The 17395-nt window shown below is 55.9% G+C and overlaps 6 protein-coding genes and 2 pseudogenes across 8 annotated transcripts in view; 6 read left to right on the top strand and 2 right to left on the bottom strand.

The window, feature by feature from the left end:
* Positions 1 to 1476: 1476 nt before the first annotated feature.
* SDRG_05841 (hypothetical protein) lies at positions 1477 to 2958 on the top strand (the record flags this gene model as incomplete). Its single annotated transcript, XM_008611581.1, has 1 exon — positions 1477 to 2958. One exon carries the CDS (start codon positions 1477 to 1479, stop codon positions 2932 to 2934), a length of 1458 nt encoding a protein of 485 aa, XP_008609803.1. The 3' UTR covers positions 2935 to 2958.
* A 26-nt stretch (positions 2959 to 2984) lies between these two features.
* On the bottom strand, positions 2985 to 4767 carry SDRG_05840 (hypothetical protein). The gene has a single exon (XM_008611580.1). It carries the CDS (start codon positions 4709 to 4711, stop codon positions 3125 to 3127), a length of 1587 nt encoding a protein of 528 aa, XP_008609802.1. The 5' UTR covers positions 4712 to 4767; the 3' UTR covers positions 2985 to 3124.
* Positions 4768 to 9113: 4346 nt separating this feature from the next.
* On the top strand, positions 9114 to 10193 carry SDRG_05839 (hypothetical protein; the record flags this gene model as incomplete). The annotated part of the gene is made up of 7 exons (XM_008611579.1): positions 9114 to 9119; positions 9165 to 9260; positions 9324 to 9422; positions 9483 to 9581; positions 9634 to 9732; positions 9786 to 9884; positions 10050 to 10193. 7 exons carry the CDS (start codon positions 9114 to 9116, stop codon positions 10191 to 10193), a joined length of 642 nt encoding a protein of 213 aa, XP_008609801.1.
* Positions 10194 to 10211: 18 nt separating this feature from the next.
* On the top strand, positions 10212 to 14244 carry SDRG_05838 (TKL protein kinase). The gene is made up of 17 exons (XM_008611578.1): positions 10212 to 10885; positions 10934 to 11029; positions 11074 to 11169; positions 11227 to 11322; positions 11372 to 11470; positions 11520 to 11603; positions 11650 to 11952; positions 12004 to 12123; positions 12167 to 12253; positions 12317 to 12418; positions 12474 to 12560; positions 12623 to 12645; positions 12691 to 13231; positions 13279 to 13377; positions 13428 to 13523; positions 13573 to 13806; positions 13855 to 14244. The coding sequence occupies exons 1-17, from the start codon at positions 10292 to 10294 to the stop codon at positions 14152 to 14154; spliced, it is 3057 nt and encodes a 1018-aa protein (XP_008609800.1). The 5' UTR covers positions 10212 to 10291; the 3' UTR covers positions 14155 to 14244.
* A 23-nt stretch (positions 14245 to 14267) lies between these two features.
* Positions 14268 to 14339, top strand: SDRG_05837 (annotated as a pseudogene). Its single transcript has one exon. The product of its transcript is annotated as a tRNA-OTHER (tRNA).
* A 246-nt stretch (positions 14340 to 14585) lies between these two features.
* Positions 14586 to 14657, top strand: SDRG_05836 (annotated as a pseudogene). The gene has a single exon. The product of its transcript is annotated as a tRNA-OTHER (tRNA).
* A 570-nt stretch (positions 14658 to 15227) lies between these two features.
* Positions 15228 to 16744, bottom strand: SDRG_05835 (hypothetical protein; the record flags this gene model as incomplete). Its single annotated transcript, XM_008611577.1, has 3 exons — positions 15228 to 15503; positions 15546 to 15638; positions 16634 to 16744. The coding sequence occupies 3 exons, from the start codon at positions 16742 to 16744 to the stop codon at positions 15228 to 15230; spliced, it is 480 nt and encodes a 159-aa protein (XP_008609799.1).
* A 96-nt stretch (positions 16745 to 16840) lies between these two features.
* SDRG_05834 (16S rRNA (-N6/-N6)-dimethyltransferase) overlaps positions 16841 to 17395 on the top strand; it is a gene marked incomplete at its 5' end in the record, with an annotated part of 1809 nt that continues 1254 nt past the window's right edge. Inside the window, one exon of the mRNA XM_008611576.1 lies at positions 16841 to 16933. Within this exon, the coding sequence (XP_008609798.1) occupies positions 16841 to 16933 (93 nt within the window). The remainder of the gene's footprint in view (positions 16934 to 17395) is intronic.

Here is a 17395-nt window from a genome sequence, read left to right as displayed (position 1 = left end):
TTCTCGAGGATGACTTCGCCCTCGCCCAGAAGCGATAGGGGCGCCGCAACCGCCAAGGCTCTCGTATCGTCCATGCAGCTCTGGACGCTCCTTCATCTGACGGCGCTGGTCGGCGCGGGCCATCACTTTTTTCCGAGGCTTCGGGTCGTGTGACTCGACGCCCTACTTCGGCGCTCGCCCGAGTTGAGCCAGTACTCGGCTCGGCAACCTGCGCTCTATCTTGGCTCTGATCATCACTGGCCGCGCGCGCCCGAGGTTTTCAACGTAAACGCGATGCTGCCGACGGCCTCATGCTTCGGGACGTCAATGCAGCGCTCGTTCGCGTTAAGCGCCAGGTACCACACGCCGTTTCCATCCCTTGTGTCTTATAGCGTAACTAGGCGCCTGAACCCAATGAGGTTTGAGCCCGTCACTGCTCACTTCTGCCTCGCGAGCGTGCGCAAGCTCGTTCCAGCTCTACAGAGCCTACTCGAGGCGTTTGAGTCGGCGCTTTTGACGCTGACGTCGAGATCGTCGTAGGCCGCAAGGAATGTCTTTGGTCCGACACGCACGTCGCACGATTGTTACGTTCTTCCTGCGCCTTTTGGAGCTCTCGGACCACCCGTTTGTCGTATACGGCGCCAATCTAAGCCAATAACTGAATGGATGCGCTTGATGGTATTGTTTGTCTCGAACGACGACAAAGGATATGCAAATGGCGAGAGCGATACGGAAGGACGTGGACCGCGTACAGTAGTACTGGGCAACGAGGTCGATGTTCTGCCGATGTACATTTGCGCTTTGATTGCACGCTGTCGGCAAGCTTGTGCTCCAAACCGACACCGTCTTCTGGCTGCAATGTGTTCGTAAAAATACGCATACATTCTCGCGAATTTGGATCCGGGCACCATAGACGCCGCTGTCTCGAGCCCAAAGACTACTCTCATGCTTACAACACTTGGTTTTGTATTTAAGTCGTCTACGCGAAAGCGTCCTCGAATAGATCGAGACGGCAACTCGCGAGATCGACTCTGTCCAAGCGGCCAACAAATGCATCGCCGCAGCGTTCAGAAAGTACGGCCAGGATCCACGGTGCCAGACCGCTGAGGAGTTTCTCGACGGACTCGAGGTTTTGCAGGAGAACTGCATCTGCGCCCAGTGATCTGCGCCTCACTGCTCAAGAGCCGTCGACCGATCAGAGTAGACTAGCTAAGTTAGCGTTCTATTGGTCAGTCATTTTGAAAAAAATCACTGCGTTTCCTTTCACAAAGATCACTTTCATGGGGCAAAATGGACCACTCTTAACGTTAACTTCATCACTTTCTTGGCGCGAACCAAAGTGTATACTTTGTTAAGTACGGTAGTCAGTCTTGTCGTGTGTAGGTACAGTGATTCCGGCGAGATAAGAAGAGGTCACCACCTCCCGCCCTGCATGACGGCAGCGTCTGTCACACTTTTACCTGATTAACTATGTATCATTCGGACCTCTTGAACCATATGGCCGCCCGAGAAGACGTGGAAGGCCAAGACAACAGCGAAGATCTCTTGCTTATGGTGCAAACACTCCACGAACGCGGACTGACGTGCTCGACGGTCGCTATGGACGGTGCGGCGGCCAATGGGCATCTCGACGTCATCGCCTTCCTCCATGCGCATCAAAACGAGGGCTGTACCGTCAACGCCATGGATGAAGCTGCTACCAACAGTCATTTGGAGATCGTCCAGTTTCTCCATTTCAACCGACCCGAAGGCTGCACGGTCGGCGCGCTCGATGGCGCCATTTGCTCAGGCCATCTCGACATCGTCCGCTTTCTCATCGAACATCGCACCGAAGGCGCGTCGCCCACCATCCTCGACGACGCTGTCGTCGGTGGTCACCTTGATATCGTGGAGTGCCTCCATCATCTCGGCACCTTTGGCTGTACCGTCGCCGCCATCGACGACGCAGCGTCACATGGCCACCTTGATGTCGTGAAATTCCTCTTGACGAACCGAACCGAAGGCTGCACCCACGACAACGTCGTTGGAAAGGCGCTCGAGTACGGACACTTGCGCACGGCAGAGTACCTCCTCTCCATCGGGTACCCGTTCCCGATCTCGATGACGCTCAAGACCATTCAACCTACGCTTTTCAAGACGGTTGCCGTGTTTCGCAAGCCCGAGATGGTAGACGTTGTACGTCTTTACGTGGCTCACGGCCTACCCTGGGGCGCCAACTGCATGCACGAGGCCTCGGTCGCCAACAACCTGCCGTTGGTCAAGTTTCTGCACGAGAACTCGGACGGTCAATGGGACCCCGCCGCGATCGACGGCGCCGTCAAGAAAAAGGCGTGGGACGTTGTGTTCTACCTCATGGCCCACTGCCCCATGGACATCTCGATCGACGCGCTCCGCTCGGTGCTTGCAAGCGGCCATCTCAATGCCGCGATGCACATTCTGCAGCGCCGGCCCGAGCTCCGCGACGATACGCTGCTGGAAGCTGCCTCGACCAGCCACAACACAGAGGCGACCCGACTTCTCCTCGCCGCAGGCATTGGTAAGCCACACGACTGTCTCCGCAAGATTGCAGGTCGTCGACAGCATATGACTGAGAGCAACCTTCTGCTGCCGTACTGCATGGACGCGACCAACCATTTGGACAACGCCATCTTTCTTCTCTTCCTCTTTCGGCAGCAGAACCGCCGCCGCGCGACGATCGTTCGTTTGATTATACAAGAGCTCATGTACCAAGTGCGGCAGGCCAGCAAAGCCATCCAGCTCGCACCCGACGTGGCGGCGCGTGCGGCAACTCTGCTCCAGGCGGGCAAGGTTGTCAGCTGGGCTGCGGCCCTCGTTCTCCGGGTCTTCTCTGTGCGACAAACGCGAAGGCCGCCACCATCAACGACGTTGATCAGTGACGTCAAGCACAAGTTGAAGCTCCCACGCCTGCTCCAAAGCAAACGCAAGCGCGCATAACCTTAAACGATGCATGTTTCTCAAGCATGGTGTTTCGAAAAACCAAGGAGTCGTACGTACTGGTGTATTCGAACCCGTTATCAGCTCCTAGTACTACATAGTGGTCACTGTATAAAAGAAGAATTACAGTCCTAGCTCGTGCTTATGTATTCAAAGTGAGAATGGATTCAAAGTGAAGGTCAAACGAGTGTTAGCGACGGCAACTGACACGGAGCGTGACGCAAACCTCGCCTTCGGGTAGCTCTGGTGTAACATATTCGTTCCACTCGAGCTCGAGCTCCGGCAAACCGTGCAACATGACCTCAAAGTCTTCCCGGGCAAGATGGGCCTCGCGCGCGACGGCCTCACCACCAAGCTCGACGGACGGTTCGAGCACGACCGAGACGCCGGTGCAGGTCGTGAGCGCCTTGAAGAGCATCACGTACTTTTCATGGGTGAACCCGTTGTCGGACAAGTTGATGTCAATGCCCGATGGACTCGTCGCGCCACGGAGGGCTCGCACCAGATGGTCGGGGAAGCCGTCCATTGCGTCGCAGCCAGCCAAATCGATTGCGCGAACGCCGTTGCGGATCCAGAGCGGCAAGTTCGACAAGATCACATCGCCAAAAGTTGTATCGTCAACAAAGCAATCGCGCCACGAGAGCGTCTTGAGGTCGAGTACGTTGGCGAAAAGCGCGCCGAGCGCAGCGGCGGCATTCGACGAAAACTGAATGTCCTCCATCGTGATCGACGTCAGAGCAGACGAGGAGGTCATGACAGCTGGAGGTAGCTCGTCAACGTCGAACGCGCCGCTACAAATCTGGAGCTCGTTGAGGGCCGAGAGGTGCGGCAGCGTGTCCAAGACAAAGCCGATGTTGTCGCTTTCGTCGCTGCACGTGACCGAGAGTCGTCTCAGCTTGGTCGGGTCGACGCGGTCCAGAAGGCTCTTGAAAAAAGGCGCGTCTTGATCGACACGGACGCACAAGGTCGAGAGGTTCTGGAAGCGGGTTGTGTGCGTGTCGACCGGCGGGAGGGGCTCGGCGCCGTGAACGAGCACGTTCAAGCTCGAGAGGGAGCTCGCAGCGGCGGCAACGAGCACGTCCGCAATGCTTCTGTTCTCGCCGCTCTTTTCGACGTCGTACTGGATGCCAAGGTGGTCGGCGTGGCCAGACTGCAGCCAAGGCACGAGATTCTCGGCCCAGTTGTCCTCGGCGCGATCGCTTGCGACGCTCAAACGACGGACGGAATGCTTTGGTGTCGTGACCGCCGCGACGATGGCCATGTCGTAGCCGGTGTTGCCCACGGAAACGACGTCGAGACGTGTGCTCTGCCGAAGAATGTTGCAGAGCGTGACGACATTCTTTTCGTTCTCGCACGGGTACTTCGAGTCGATCTTGATATGCGTAAACTTCTCACCGTACGAAGCGACGAGCTGTGCCAAAACGTCCATGCTGGGCGACATGTCCTTCCACAAGTGCAGGCTGCCGACCTCAAAAGAGTTGTAGATCGGCATGGCGTCAATGACGCGCTTCACGTCAACAACGTAATCCAGCTGAAGCCGAGGCCACAGCATCGTCAAGGCCGTCGCCTCGTCACGAGCGTCGCGCAGAGCCTTGAGCGGATCTCGAAGGAGCTCCGAGAGCGCTTTCAGCGGGCCACAGCGCGTGGTGGCCGAGATAGCGTCGAGGAACGTTGAGACATCTTCTGCAGTCGTGGTAAACTTAACGATCGCCATGAGTACGTCGTCCTTGTCGACGACCCTCGTTGGCGACCCGACTCGACGCTTCTCGCTGCTCATGCTCTTGATCTGCTGGACGACGCAATTGCGCAACTCGGACGATCGCACCTTGTGAAACGTACGGGTGTACCACATCTCCAACAAATTGAATTTGCACTTCCATGCGCTTCAAGGATACAGACATCTTCTGCGTTAATTGACAACCGCGTTAATTGACAAAAATAAGCCCGTGTTCAGTATACCAATACAAAATATGTGTTGTGTTACAAGCAGAACTTGTTATCTTGCATTCAGTATTTACATAGATATACCAAGTAGGATTACCAACGCCACATGTCGTTCCAGGGCCTATCGTACGGCTGGCATTTCTCCAAAATGCCCAACACATGGGTAAAATCCCACGCTTTTCAGATCTTTTGTCAATAAACGCAGAATATGTCTGTACATGTACTCTGAAAGCTACTCATGTACTGTGCGCTCCAAATGATTACAGTATATCCATCTGTCGACCGTGGTGATCTTTCATGACTGAAACGTGACGACATTTTCGGGCGATTGTGCAATGCGAGTACGGTCTTGGGTCGCTTCTTCATGACGTATTTCTGGCATGTGTGAAAGAACCCGCGCCATCGCAATCGACGGGAGCCCATTGTTTATGACTGACCGCTTCCAGCACTGTCGATCGCAACAAACTAACTCGGCATGGCATCGTGGTGCATGTAGATTCATCATCGGTCCAGTTTGAATCCCACTCTATTTTCGCGCCACGAAGTCGGTTTGTACAAGGAAAATTGCTCTGTATTATCAAGGTATCTGATTATTGACCCTTGGTATTATCATCTTACCGAAAACAAAGCATCCGGGCCTTGATGCGAGACGATACTTGTCCATTGCTTTGGTTAGCTATCTAGTACAACACAACGTTGCTACAAGGCGATGGCACTGTGCTGTTTCCGGTATCGGAATCACAACACAAAACCGTGCCGCTTGCAAATAGGTGAGATGTAGCTAGTACCACATCCTCCCGAACAGTGCTCGCCTTCTGCCCATCACGAACGCGTGGGATGTGCATGATCCGATCCACTGCTCGAGCCAGCCCGCCAGTCTTCCTGATGCGACAGCAAGTACCGGTAAGGTAAAGTGGCGATTGACCGACCGATTTTTTGTCGAAAACGAGGCCTTACTTCAAAATGATATTTCTCGACAACCAATGCAGCTACGAGACATCTGAAGGCATCACAAGAAAGAAGAAGGCTTGCTCTGTATTTTAGAGCCCTTGCCTTCGCGCCGTCGCGTGATTCCTGATTTGTGGGGAATTTAAAAGTCGACGCATCGAAAAAGCGTCAGAATTGGATGTTTCTATTGACCGACCGATTGGCTTGTACTTTCTGTTTGTATGCATTCTAAAAAACTGTGAATTAAATCACGTTATTTTCCTACTTCAAGACTGCTCGGCGTTTTTTGTGTGGAAGCGATGAGACGGTAATTAAAATACGATTATTTTTAATGGCACAGCGCATGCTGGCATATTAATACTGTCGTATTAATAATTATTCCTTGGACATCGTCAGACTTCATTTTCTTCAGCGGCGGCGCGGCCACAATGGTCATGGGTCAATTGACCCATGCAATGGTCTACCTCCACACGCGTGCCATGTCGAGTCCGTCGCGGTGCGCTGGCGCTCACGTACCCTCGGTGCCGGAGTTTTGAGAGGTAGAACAAACACCGCGGTACGGGCGAGCTCATGTACAGTACCTTGATCCACCCACGCTTCGGTGCCGAGGGTCGACCGCACGCCGTTGACCGCCTGCTCCTCCACAACAACGATATCGCCCGTTTGCTTCATCATCTTGCTAGTAGCGCTTGAGCTGGGAGAGGCTCAAGGGTGAGCTGCGCTCTATTGTGGCAATCTTCTCGCTGCCGACGAGGTGACGGTCAACCGTGAAACGAGTGCGTGAAGCAGCAACTCCCGACGTCGGTCGGTGGCTTCCTCTACGATGCCGTCGCTCTGCCGCTCTCAGCCCACAAGTCGACCATCCGTGCCCTCTGGCCGATCTTGCGCGCTTGCGTTTGGTACAGTCTTTGGCTAGAACGCAACAACTGCGTGTTCCGCTCGACATTGATGCCCCTTCCCGCTGCTGCGCTCGCGATCAAAGCCGCTACAATCACGCGACTGCATATCCGGCACTTGGCTCGCCGCGCTGTGGTGCCTTCGCTTGCCGAGTCGCTCCATGCCCTACGCGCCGATCCTTGGTGTGCTCGCTACCTCATTCCCAACTCAATCCGGAGCCCCGACCACGCGCCCTCAGCTTGACGTACCGGCCAAACCTCACGAGCGCACTAGGAAGTCCACCATCTTCGCTATATAATTGCATGTTAATAACTCATTTCAACAACAGCAAGTAGCGTCGGCAGCAGAGTGATCGAAAGATGCTGCATGGCGCTATGTTGCACCAACCCTTCAGCTCTCGTCCAAATACAACGAGGAGCCATTCGACCGCCGTTCGACCCCACTCGACAATGTGCTCGACGCGCGACAGAAAGTAAATACGTACCACTTGGACTTGGAACTGCAGTATCACCAACTTGGAGTTGAATTGCTTTTGGGCATCATTGCTGCCGAACAAGCATCGATGTACGATGCTTCTGCTTCTTTTTCGCCGCTTACGAATGCGATGCTGGGCCCTTGTGTGATGAAGAATACGCTTCCAAGTCCGCCATGGAGGTCATCATCACCTTGAGTACGAGCTCGAATCGCGGCTCGTTCCGGTTGACGCCAATGACCTCCAGCGCACGCTTCCGCCGCTGAGAATCGGCCTCAAGGACTCGCTCGCCAAGTCGTTCCATAACACATGACATGACAACAGCGTTTCGCCTTGTACGACGCTCGAGTGGGGCAATAGACGGCTTGATTGACCGCAAGTCATTGGGAGTGGCGTGGCGGGTTAGAATCGACAAGGCTAAATGCAAAATGACTAGCCTACTGTCGACTCTTCGCATCCACTACTTCATCTCCGTGTGTGTCGCCAAGGGATATATATCCCTAGGTGTCGCAGACGGTTTGGCAATATCGCGATGACCATGTCGCCGGGCAGCGCACGAGAGCTACAAGGCGTTGGCGTGCGACGATAGAATGGCGTGGTGAGGTTGAGAGCTCTGCCGCAGCGATATAAAGGACCTCCAGGCCTGCGATGAGGCGGAGCGATCAGAGGCCGTCGCAATTCGCAGCACCGTCTCGGACGCTCGCAAATGTCATGCATCGCAACGTGCTTGGTGGCGACCACCTTTGCCACACCGCCGCGGCGTGGGTACTGGCGCTTCACGCGCGAGCTGCTCAGGATCGAACGCCACAAGGTCCAATAGGTGGCGGCGACTGAGCATCTGCATCGCCTCCGAGTGCAGCTTGCCGAGGGCGCATAGTCAACATTTGCTTGCCCAGCCCTTGGACTTTCACACGAGCGTCCACGAACATGGCTCGTCCCACTTTTTCCGTCGGCCAATCAAACGTTCGAACCCCGAGTGGCGACAGAGTATCCGGATATGCCGGATTGCTATCATTTTGGTTTTTGATCGCTGCTGCGCAGCACGATTCGGCAGTGGCGGACGTTTTCGGCACGCAGCTGGTGCATTCGGCACACATCGCGGGCCAATTCGGCACAGATGTGGTCCTGATCGTGGCATGTGCCAAGTTGTTGTTGAAGTGGGTCCATGAGATGTGAGGCTCATGAAGTGGACGTTGCGTCTGTGGAAGGGACCGACTGTGTCATTAGTCGCTAAGCACAGAGGCCAAGAGGACCCGACAGAGAAGGGAGCCAAAAGCAAGTGTGGATGTGGCATGTGCCGCAAGAAGAGACTCCGCTCATTGGTCGGATCGTGACATTGCGAACTTTCACGGGATGACCAGCTTGGCCATACAACCAGAGAGAGTCATTTGCATCTCCGCATGGACATATTGGCTGCCTTGTTCATCGAACAATACTCTAGTACATCAATACACAATCCTCGCGTGCAAAACTGGTGGCCTAAAAGTTAGTAGCGCTAGTCGAAAACGAGATGCGACTAAGCTTACACTTGGAGCGCTTGAACCTACTCAACCATTATGGTATCGCTGCGAATAAAACACTCTTCTGTGGATAGCAGATCGTCCAGCGACTGTTCCACGTCAGCACATGCTCGTGCAGTAGTAGAGTGGTGCAACACGGTTTTTCTGTACTGCTCACGCCAGCTAATACTGGTGTGAACTTGCACCAGCAGCCACGTCTGCGACATTGGTGATCGTCATGCATGACAGTGTGCTTTTTGGTGGTGACGGCCGAGACGCCAACCACGTAAAACCCTTATAAACGGATGCTATCACTCGACCCGCCACGTGGTACTCTCAAACTCAATTGCACACGATTGCGACCAACTCGGATTGACTGTGAGTTGCGCGCTCACTTTGCCGTTGCCTGAGTCAAGAGCATGAGCGTACAGCGCCTTCCAGGCGCATGCACCTCATGGCACCGTGTGTAGAAGCGAATGACGCTAAGCGAGGCAGTTGCGAGCGGTGACGCGACCGTCGTGCAGAATCTGCTGCAGGACGGCGCCGACGCCGACGCCCGAGAGGAGGTGCGTGGATCAAGAGAACGTTATACATCCTCTAACCTCGTGGCTGCTATGTATTACCTATAGATGGAGTATCCGATGCTGGCCGTGGCGGCGTTGCGTGGCCACACGCTGGTTGTCGCGGCGCTTCTCGAGGCGCGCGCGAATGTTCACGCCATGACACCGGTGGGTCACTGCTCGAGCTACCGAACACGAGTACGACTCGAGAGCTCAATCGACGCGTAGGGCGGCGCGACTGCACTCCTTCTGGCGGCTGGCACTGGTCACGCGGACGTTGTCACCCAACTTTTGACGGCAGGCGCAGACATCAACCATTGCCAACCGGTGCCTTGACTGTCCACCAACGTTCATGGCTCATGCGATCGATGTTTCCTAGTCGGGAGCCACCGCGCTTATGAGCGCGGCCAACGCCGGCGATGTAGCTGTCTTGCAACAGCTGCTCCAAGCCGAAGCCAACATCGAGCTCCTTCCTTGGGTACGTACATGTTCCATCGACGTATCCAACCGTTGACGTCTCCTCCACTTTAGAATGCCATGACACCGATCATGGCAGCTGCCCGAGCCGGCAGTGAGGCGGCTGTGAGCCTCTTGCTAGCCACCAAGAACAATGTTGCCGCACTCGACAAGGTACTTTTTCGGTCATCCAGCTTTCTAGTATCCATGTGTGTTCTAGTTTGGATGCAATGCAGTGCACTACGCAGCATCCAACGGCCATGACTCCGTGATTCTCATGCTCAAAGAAGTTGGCGCGGAGATCGACGTCGTCTCATCGGTGCGTTGGAAAACCGATAGACGACCAAGCTCGGGTCGGGCGGCCAAGCCGTCGTGCACCGCGGGACCTTCCAAGGTCGGGATGTCGCCATCAAGACCGCCATCAAAGAGGCCACGCACAGCGCAGATACGATACGTGCAGAAGCCAACGCGATGGCCAAGTAGTTCCAAGTTCTATTTTCGCTGTTGCTGAGGTCGGCGACCGTAGGTGCCCGTCGCCTTTCCTCGTGTCGTTGGTCGCCGTGGCGGACCGCGCGTCACCAATGCCGGCACTCTTGCTCGACCTTATGGACTTCGGGAATCTTCGAAGCTACTTGGACGAAAAGCACCGACGACAAGAGACCTTTCTGCACGTGACCAGCCTCGAGGTGGCGTGGGTCGTGGCCAACGCGATGAAGGCATTGCATGCCCTCGGTATTGTGCACCGGGACATCAAGAGCGAGAACGTGCTCCTGAGCTCGACGCACTACATCAAGCTCGGGGATCTCGGCATCGCCAAGGTGGCCGCCACGTACATGACGGACGGTCGCGGCACGATACGGTGGACGGCGCCCGAAGTGCTGCGCGTTGATGGCCAGCGCTACGGTACCGAGGCCGATGTTTACTCGTTTGGTGTGCTCCTCTCGGAGCTTGACACACTCCAGTTGCCGTTCGACGACGCCACGGACTTGAAGACGGACTATCTACTCAAGCAGGCAGTCCTTGCGGGTCGCCGGCCGACGTTGACCAAGTCGTGCAAGCCCTGGCTGCGCGACCTTGCGACGCAGTGTCTCAACGCAGAGCCGTCCAAGCGTCCAACAGCGAGCAAGATCGTCGAGATGCTTGGCAAGCAGGTGGCTGAAGGCTCGGCAGCCGACGTGCGTCCTTTCTGCACACACCAAGGCTCGCTACATTGCTGTACATAGGCGTTGGAGGCGTTCAGGCGCGCGGTTGCCGTGGACGCCATTGCCTTGGTGCAAGCCCAGCTTGAGGATGGCTTCAACCCCAACTATTCCGTGAAGGTACTCGACTTGTTGACCGACGTTACCATGAACGTTGATGACAGGGTGACGTGTTGCCTCTGTCGATGGCAGTGGGACTTCGTAAATACGACATTACGCAGCTCCTTCTCGATCACGGTGCCTTGCCTGACAGCTACTGCGTGCGCTACCACTCACCCGTCGAGACATTTCATATGGTCTTATTTTGAACCGCGTAGTATGGTGGCACCCCTCTCCACGAAGCCGCCGGCGAATGCTATACCAGCGTTGAGATGCTGATCAATGCGGGTGCCAACGTCGACGCACTCGACAAGGTGCTACATCCCTACGATATCTTTACACGAAGAACTCACCCATGCGTAGAAGCATCGCACGGCGCTCTATTGGGCGGTCAAGCGCAACCACGAGCTGAATATGCGCATTCTCTTGGACGCAGGCGCCAATGCAGCGATCGCCAACAAGGTAATCGTGTGCTCGCAATTCGAGGCGTGTCGAGTGCGATATATCACAGGGCGGCAAAACACCCTTGGCACTGGCCATGTCAAAGGAGCACTTAGTGCGTCTTGCGCCTGTCCTGGAAGGCGCGGTGGCAGCGGTAGGCGTGGACTCCCACCGATACTCTCACGACACTATGTACTTAGCAAGCCACGTCGGACAGCATGCGCCTTTGCCCAGACTGCAAATTGGTCTGGCATCCCATCGACGCGGCCTGCTCATGTGGGCACGACGCCCCCATGGACGAGAAGATCCAGTGCGCGGTGCATCGGCTCATTACATCGCACCACCGAGGCGTCCTAGTTGACTGGACGCGCAAGTGCGTCCCGTGTGGCCACAGCTTTTTCGTGCTCAAGACAGCGTGCCCGATGTGCAACCACAAGCCATCCGCGCTCGCAAACCCGCTCGGGGTGCTTTTAAAGCGTCTCAAACTGGCGCCGACCACGCCCGTGCGTACAACGACACAGAGTGTCTTATCCCTGAGAGTATATGATGTGTAGCCCAAGCAGTCGCCAAAGCTGGGTCATGTTGTTGCTTGGCTGCGGCGCGTTGAAGCCGAGAAGAAGCGCGCCGCCAAGGCCAAGCTCGACAAAAGCAACGCTGCGTACAACCACTTCAAGGTACTCCCATATGCGAATGACAGGCGTCATTAACATGTGGCAGGCGCTTGTGGGCGCGATCCAGGAAGGCAACCTGGAGAAGCTCAAGGCATTGCTTGGCAAGTCCGTTCCGCAGCAGCAGAGCGATGTCGTATGGCCCATACATATACGACGCGGCACAATATCTCACGACTCTATGTTTGCTTGCACGCAGGACGGCAACTCGCTGGTGCACCACGCCGTCAAGCAAAACAACCTTGCGATGCTCAAAGTGCTGCTGGCGACACCAGGCGTCCCGATCGACCACACCAATACCGTTCGATTCCTTCCTCATCGAGCTGTGATGTACTTACGTGTCCTGTGCTTGGTAGTTGTACGAAACACCACTGGCCGTGGCCACCTTCTCTGGCGCTTGCGATCTGGTTCGCGCACTCTACGCAGCGCTACACCCGTCCAGCGTACGTGCATCGAAGCTACCATCGAGGTCGTCCAATCGTGATTTATGTATATATCTCGCTAGGCGCCAACAAGCGATGCAGCAACGTCAGAATCGCATTTGGCCGAGGCAGCTGCTCACGGCACATGTAGGTTCACCTCGCCGTATGTGTTGCCCATGCGCCCTGACGCGATGCTAATGACCAACATCCTCCGCTACAAGCTCGAGATGCAAGTCCCGGGGTCGCGACTCGAAGTGTGGCCAACCAAGTTACAGCTCGCGATTGTCGCTGCGAATGCCCTCGCGGACCTCCACGCGGCTGGCCTTGTCCACGGATCGTTCTCGAGCTTCAGCATCTACATCAATCCGCCTGCGACCTCGGTTCACGTCATGTACCCCGGTTTTGAGCCAGCCAATGTATCGTTGGCGCTGTGGACGGCACCTGAGGTTCGCGTCGCGCAGCAGCCACCGTCTTCGGCGTCCGACATGTACGCCCTTGGTGTCTTACTCACGGAGCTCGATACGCTTGCCATACCGTCGGCGCACGTCGGGCGCCTTCGTGACGACTGCGAACGCTGGTACGCCGACATGGTCGCCTCATGCGTCGCCGAAGATCCAGCGACGCGAATGTCGGCTGCTGACGTGGTTGCGCAACTGCAGCCCCATGTCGATGCAGCGACACAGGAAGCCAAGGTATTCCTGCGCGCAGATAATGTGCTGCCTGCTCAAGTATACGGTAGATGTTTGAAGCCTTTCAAGCGGTGGCGCTTCCATTGCAGATCGACGCCGCGACAAAGCTTCTGGACGATGGCCTGCGCCCCGACGCAGTGTGTCCCTGGGTACAGTACCGCAATCCATGTGGCTTTGGCTAACGAAGCGAGTGATGAAGAGCACGCAGAGCCTGCTATGCGCGGCCATCAAGTCTATGTCGTTGGAGCTCGTGCACTTGGTGCTGAAGCGTGGTGCTGACGTCAACAAGCCACTGGTGTGTTCCACGCAAGTGTGCAACGCGCTCACTTGATGCATGTGACTAGGACTTCTTTGGCTCGGCGTTGCTCTTTGCAACCAGCAGTGTGTGCAGCCACGACATTGTCGCCGCCTTGATCGCAGCCGGCGCCGACGTGCACGTCACCCAACCGGTGCATGCGTACATGACTCCGAGCCATGCTGGCAACACGCCGCTCATCAACGCGGTGTATTTTGGGTTTCCTCAAGTCGTTGCCGCGGTTGCCTACGCCGACCTTACGACATTGCTGGCGCGCAACAAGGTGCTTGCGGTACCATGTAGCAGAACTTGACGTATACTGTTCTCGTAGGATGGAGAGACGGCGCTCGAGGTCGCTCTTCGATTGCGCGAAGCTAGCCTTTATCTGGATGCGCGCTACATGCTCAAACAGCCTGTCGAGGTGACTGCGGTGCTTGAAGACGCCGAGTGCTGGCGATCGATGCTTGTCGCTCGCGGCTTGCCCATGACCACGGCACGCGGCTGTGCCGACTGTGGCACGCCCTTGTCGATCGAGGACATGCAGTGCCGCAAGATGACGTGCGGCGTCAGCAAGGCTGCCCAGTCGATCGTCTCGAGCACCAAAAAGTTTTTCTCCGCTGCGCTCAAGTAGGCAACACGCAACACAAGCAGACAGTCGAAATACGCGAGCATCCAGCAAAATCAAGTTGGAATCAATATATCAAGTGTATGCTATCTCGAGTCAAGAAGGGGTGTTCTTGTCGACTTCTTTTAGTCTAGCGGTTTAGACACTGGTTTACCACCAGGTAGATCCGGGTTCAAGTCCCGGAGAGAGCACCACTTTCTGATTGGTTATGAGCCCAATATACGCATTTCTCATGCGCGTATCCCATATTCTTCCTCACTCTCATACTCAGTAGTACACTCTCCTCTGTTACACGGGCGCGGTCAGACGGCAGATGGCTTCTTGAGATGACACTCTCTCTTCTCCTCACTCACTACTCCCACCCACTCTCTGAGCCAGGAGTGCGCGTCTGGAGCGTCGAGATTGGGGAGGCAGTCAAGAAGGGGTGTTCTTGTCGACTTCTTTTAGTCTAGCGGTTTAGACACTGGTTTACCACCAGGTAGATCCGGGTTCAAGTCCCGGAGAGAGCACCACTTTCTGATTTCTCGAATGCTTGCCTCGTCGACGAGGGCGGTGTGGCCGCGATGGTAGAGTCTGCTCGTCTCGTTGACCAGCGAGTTATGACACAATGCATCGACATGCCACGAAGTGAGCATCAAGCAGACATCAGTAGGGCTTGAACGCACTCTGCAAATGGTCTGAGATACCGTAGTGCAGTTCTTAACCCTATTGGAGGTTCCATACATCCCCTATATTAAGGAAATTTATACAATTTTCAAGTATAAACCGACGGTGACAGTAGAATCTACTGCCACCGTTTTTGCCTTCAGGCTCCTTTGTCATTGATTTTGCGACACGCCAAATTCGGTGGCAGTAGAATCTACTGCCACCGTTTCCGTATGTTGGCTCCACGGCGCTCGAATTTTAAAAAGATAGCCAGAGTGTCCGGAAAAATAAACCGCCCTCATTGGATGATGACGACTGACGAGGCAGCGTCGACGCGCTACGACGGATTGCACGATGGGTCATGTTCAAGATTCCAATCAGTGGCCCACAACCATCGACACGGACTCCTATCGACACCACCACTTTCGACAGCTCTATCGACACCGGGGGCTGCACCAACGGCGCACACTGATCCGGTCGCCTCGCTTGCGCCCGACGTTGCGCTCGACGCAGAGGCGCGTGGCCGCACTGTACGTGCTCACAAAAGCGTCGGCGACGATGTGCCAGCGGCTGGAGCCGAGGCGCGTCTCGGTCGCATACAAAACATATTCGCGCACGTCGGCGTCGATCGCCTCGTGCACGACGTTGGCGCGGGCGAGGGTCCGCGCGCGCTCGGGCTTGGGCACGCCGTTGTAATAGGCGGCATTGGCCTACTTGCCTGCGTCGGCGTACGCTGTTTGCCGGCCGACGACCGCCCCAAAGAGCGACACGAGCGAGGCTTGGATAGACGCATTGCCCGTCAGCACCGTGATTGCCGAACCCCGCTGCCGAAAGCATTCATACCCCTAGTAATTTAACACGATGGTCTACGATTGTAAGCTGAAGGATTATAGATATAGTGGCGTCGCTCCCAACGTCGTCGCAGGTCTTGGGAACTTGTGCAAGCGCATCTCGGAGCCCGTCGCGTGGCCGACGCGCGAGAGGCCGTCGAAAAATTTGGCCAGGGCTCCGCCCTATGGCCGCATCGGTGGCTCGTCACGGATTCTAAAGCTGCGCCACGCCTACATCAACGTTGCATGAGCCCGCTGTTGGGACCTCGTGGCAGTCTACCATTGGGCCAAGCTCTGGCCGTCCGCTGATTGGACGCCAGACTGGCCAATGGGCGCTGCTCCAATGTATTGGCCCAGCAGTAGCTTGTAAAAGCTCATCGAATTCAGACTTTGTTTTGCCTTTGAAGAGTGGTGCATCCTCCTCAAGCGCAGAAGCTCGTGTCGGTGGTCTTCCAACCCCGACGGCACAACACCCGCGGCTTGCGCACGGCTTGCCACATACGTGCTTGATTGGTGAGTGACGTGCGGCCGACGTACTTTTTTGCGGCAACCGTGAGCCCACGACAATACCTGGACGAGATTTGTCGAGACAAGCGTACCATGGACCTCGACTGTTGAGCCATGCATCGGATCGACTTGTGCCGCGAGCGCGTCGGCAACCTTATCGGCAGCAGCAAGTGGCAAACCGAATGGACGAGCGCCATGAGTCGCGAAGCATCCAGAGCGCCGTCTCCGGCTGCACGAACTCCTTCACCGTTGCTCATGTAAGTCCCCCATCGTACTGCTTGGCAACCGACCAATATGCAAAATAACACACATCAGAAGCGTATAATAAACTGGAAGCATGCACCAAAACAGGATAGCATGAATCCACTTTTGCGTGCATGCGCTCTGCCCCTTGTCACAACTTCACGCCACGGAATATCGCTCGTATTTGCGCTCGGTGTCGGACGCGAATAGCTCCAACATCCAGCCCATCGTGTGCAAGCGTCCAAGCCCATGTCGAAGACGCATGCGTTGGATGGACGAGGCCCAAGCCAGTTGCGCACAAGGCGGGACACACCGCCCTGGAGAAATGTGGTCGTCTGGCACTTGTCCTCGGCCTTGACGCGATCAAACATGATGGGCTTGGCCAGCAGCTTGACGGCGATCGCCTAATCCAGGAGATAATCAAGTAGTGTGGTGGGAGGAAGAGCCGCTAGTTCGGTAGTAGGACGATGAGCGGCCACGCGTTTTGCCGGCGTCGACGGTCGCGGCAACAAGCAAACGATCTCGTCGTGCTGCAAGGTGCCTTTGCTCGAGACAAGCGGGTACTTTCACCCGTCGTCTTTGAGAACCGAGCACCGCATCTGCACGCGATGTTAGCTCCATCACGTTGATGGCAGCATGGACGCACCTGGATCGGCTCGCTGCGTTGCGCCGCGGAGTTTTAGCCGAGGACAGAGAACACCCTAGAACGATCGAAGAGCAGGTCCATGATGACGACGAGCTCGTGTCCATATTTTCTGTCTATAGAAAGACATGAGAATCTCATTACTGTGAGGAGGAGGAAACACGCACGCGAGGCAGAGGTTAGCGTCGGTTTGGCGGGACGAATACGAGTCCTTCGAGATCTCCTTTGCGCGCCCGTGTTGATCGCTTTGCAACAAACAACACTGCCCAAGACTTGTGCCTACGCTCGCCGCATGAGTCCCTGCAAACCGTGGTCGAGGTCGCCGTCGAGCGTCCGATGGGCTGGATGATCTTGATGGCGCATCTACAAGCACGGTAAG

Source organism: Saprolegnia diclina (assembly GCF_000281045.1).
Source record: "Saprolegnia diclina VS20 unplaced genomic scaffold supercont1.15, whole genome shotgun sequence".
Taxonomy (NCBI): domain Eukaryota; phylum Oomycota; class Saprolegniomycetes; order Saprolegniales; family Saprolegniaceae; genus Saprolegnia; species Saprolegnia diclina.
This window is presented reverse-complemented; position numbering and strand designations above follow the sequence as displayed.

What these genes read in the sequence shown, in the direction of transcription:
- SDRG_05838 (XM_008611578.1), top strand. Translation starts at nt 10,292, where the DNA reads ATGCCGGCACTCTTGCTCGACCTTATGGACTTCGGGAATCTTCGAAGC. An exon ending in CCTTGCCTGACAGCTACTGC is followed by an intron (nt 11,170 to 11,226) that starts GTGCGCTACCAC and finishes TGAACCGCGTAG; the next exon opens with TATGGTGGCACCCCTCTCCA. An exon ending in ACGTCGACGCACTCGACAAG is followed by an intron (nt 11,323 to 11,371) that starts GTGCTACATCCC and finishes ACCCATGCGTAG; the next exon opens with AAGCATCGCACGGCGCTCTA.
- SDRG_05840 (XM_008611580.1), bottom strand. Translation starts at nt 4,711, where the DNA reads ATGAGCAGCGAGAAGCGTCGAGTCGGGTCGCCAACGAGGGTCGTCGAC.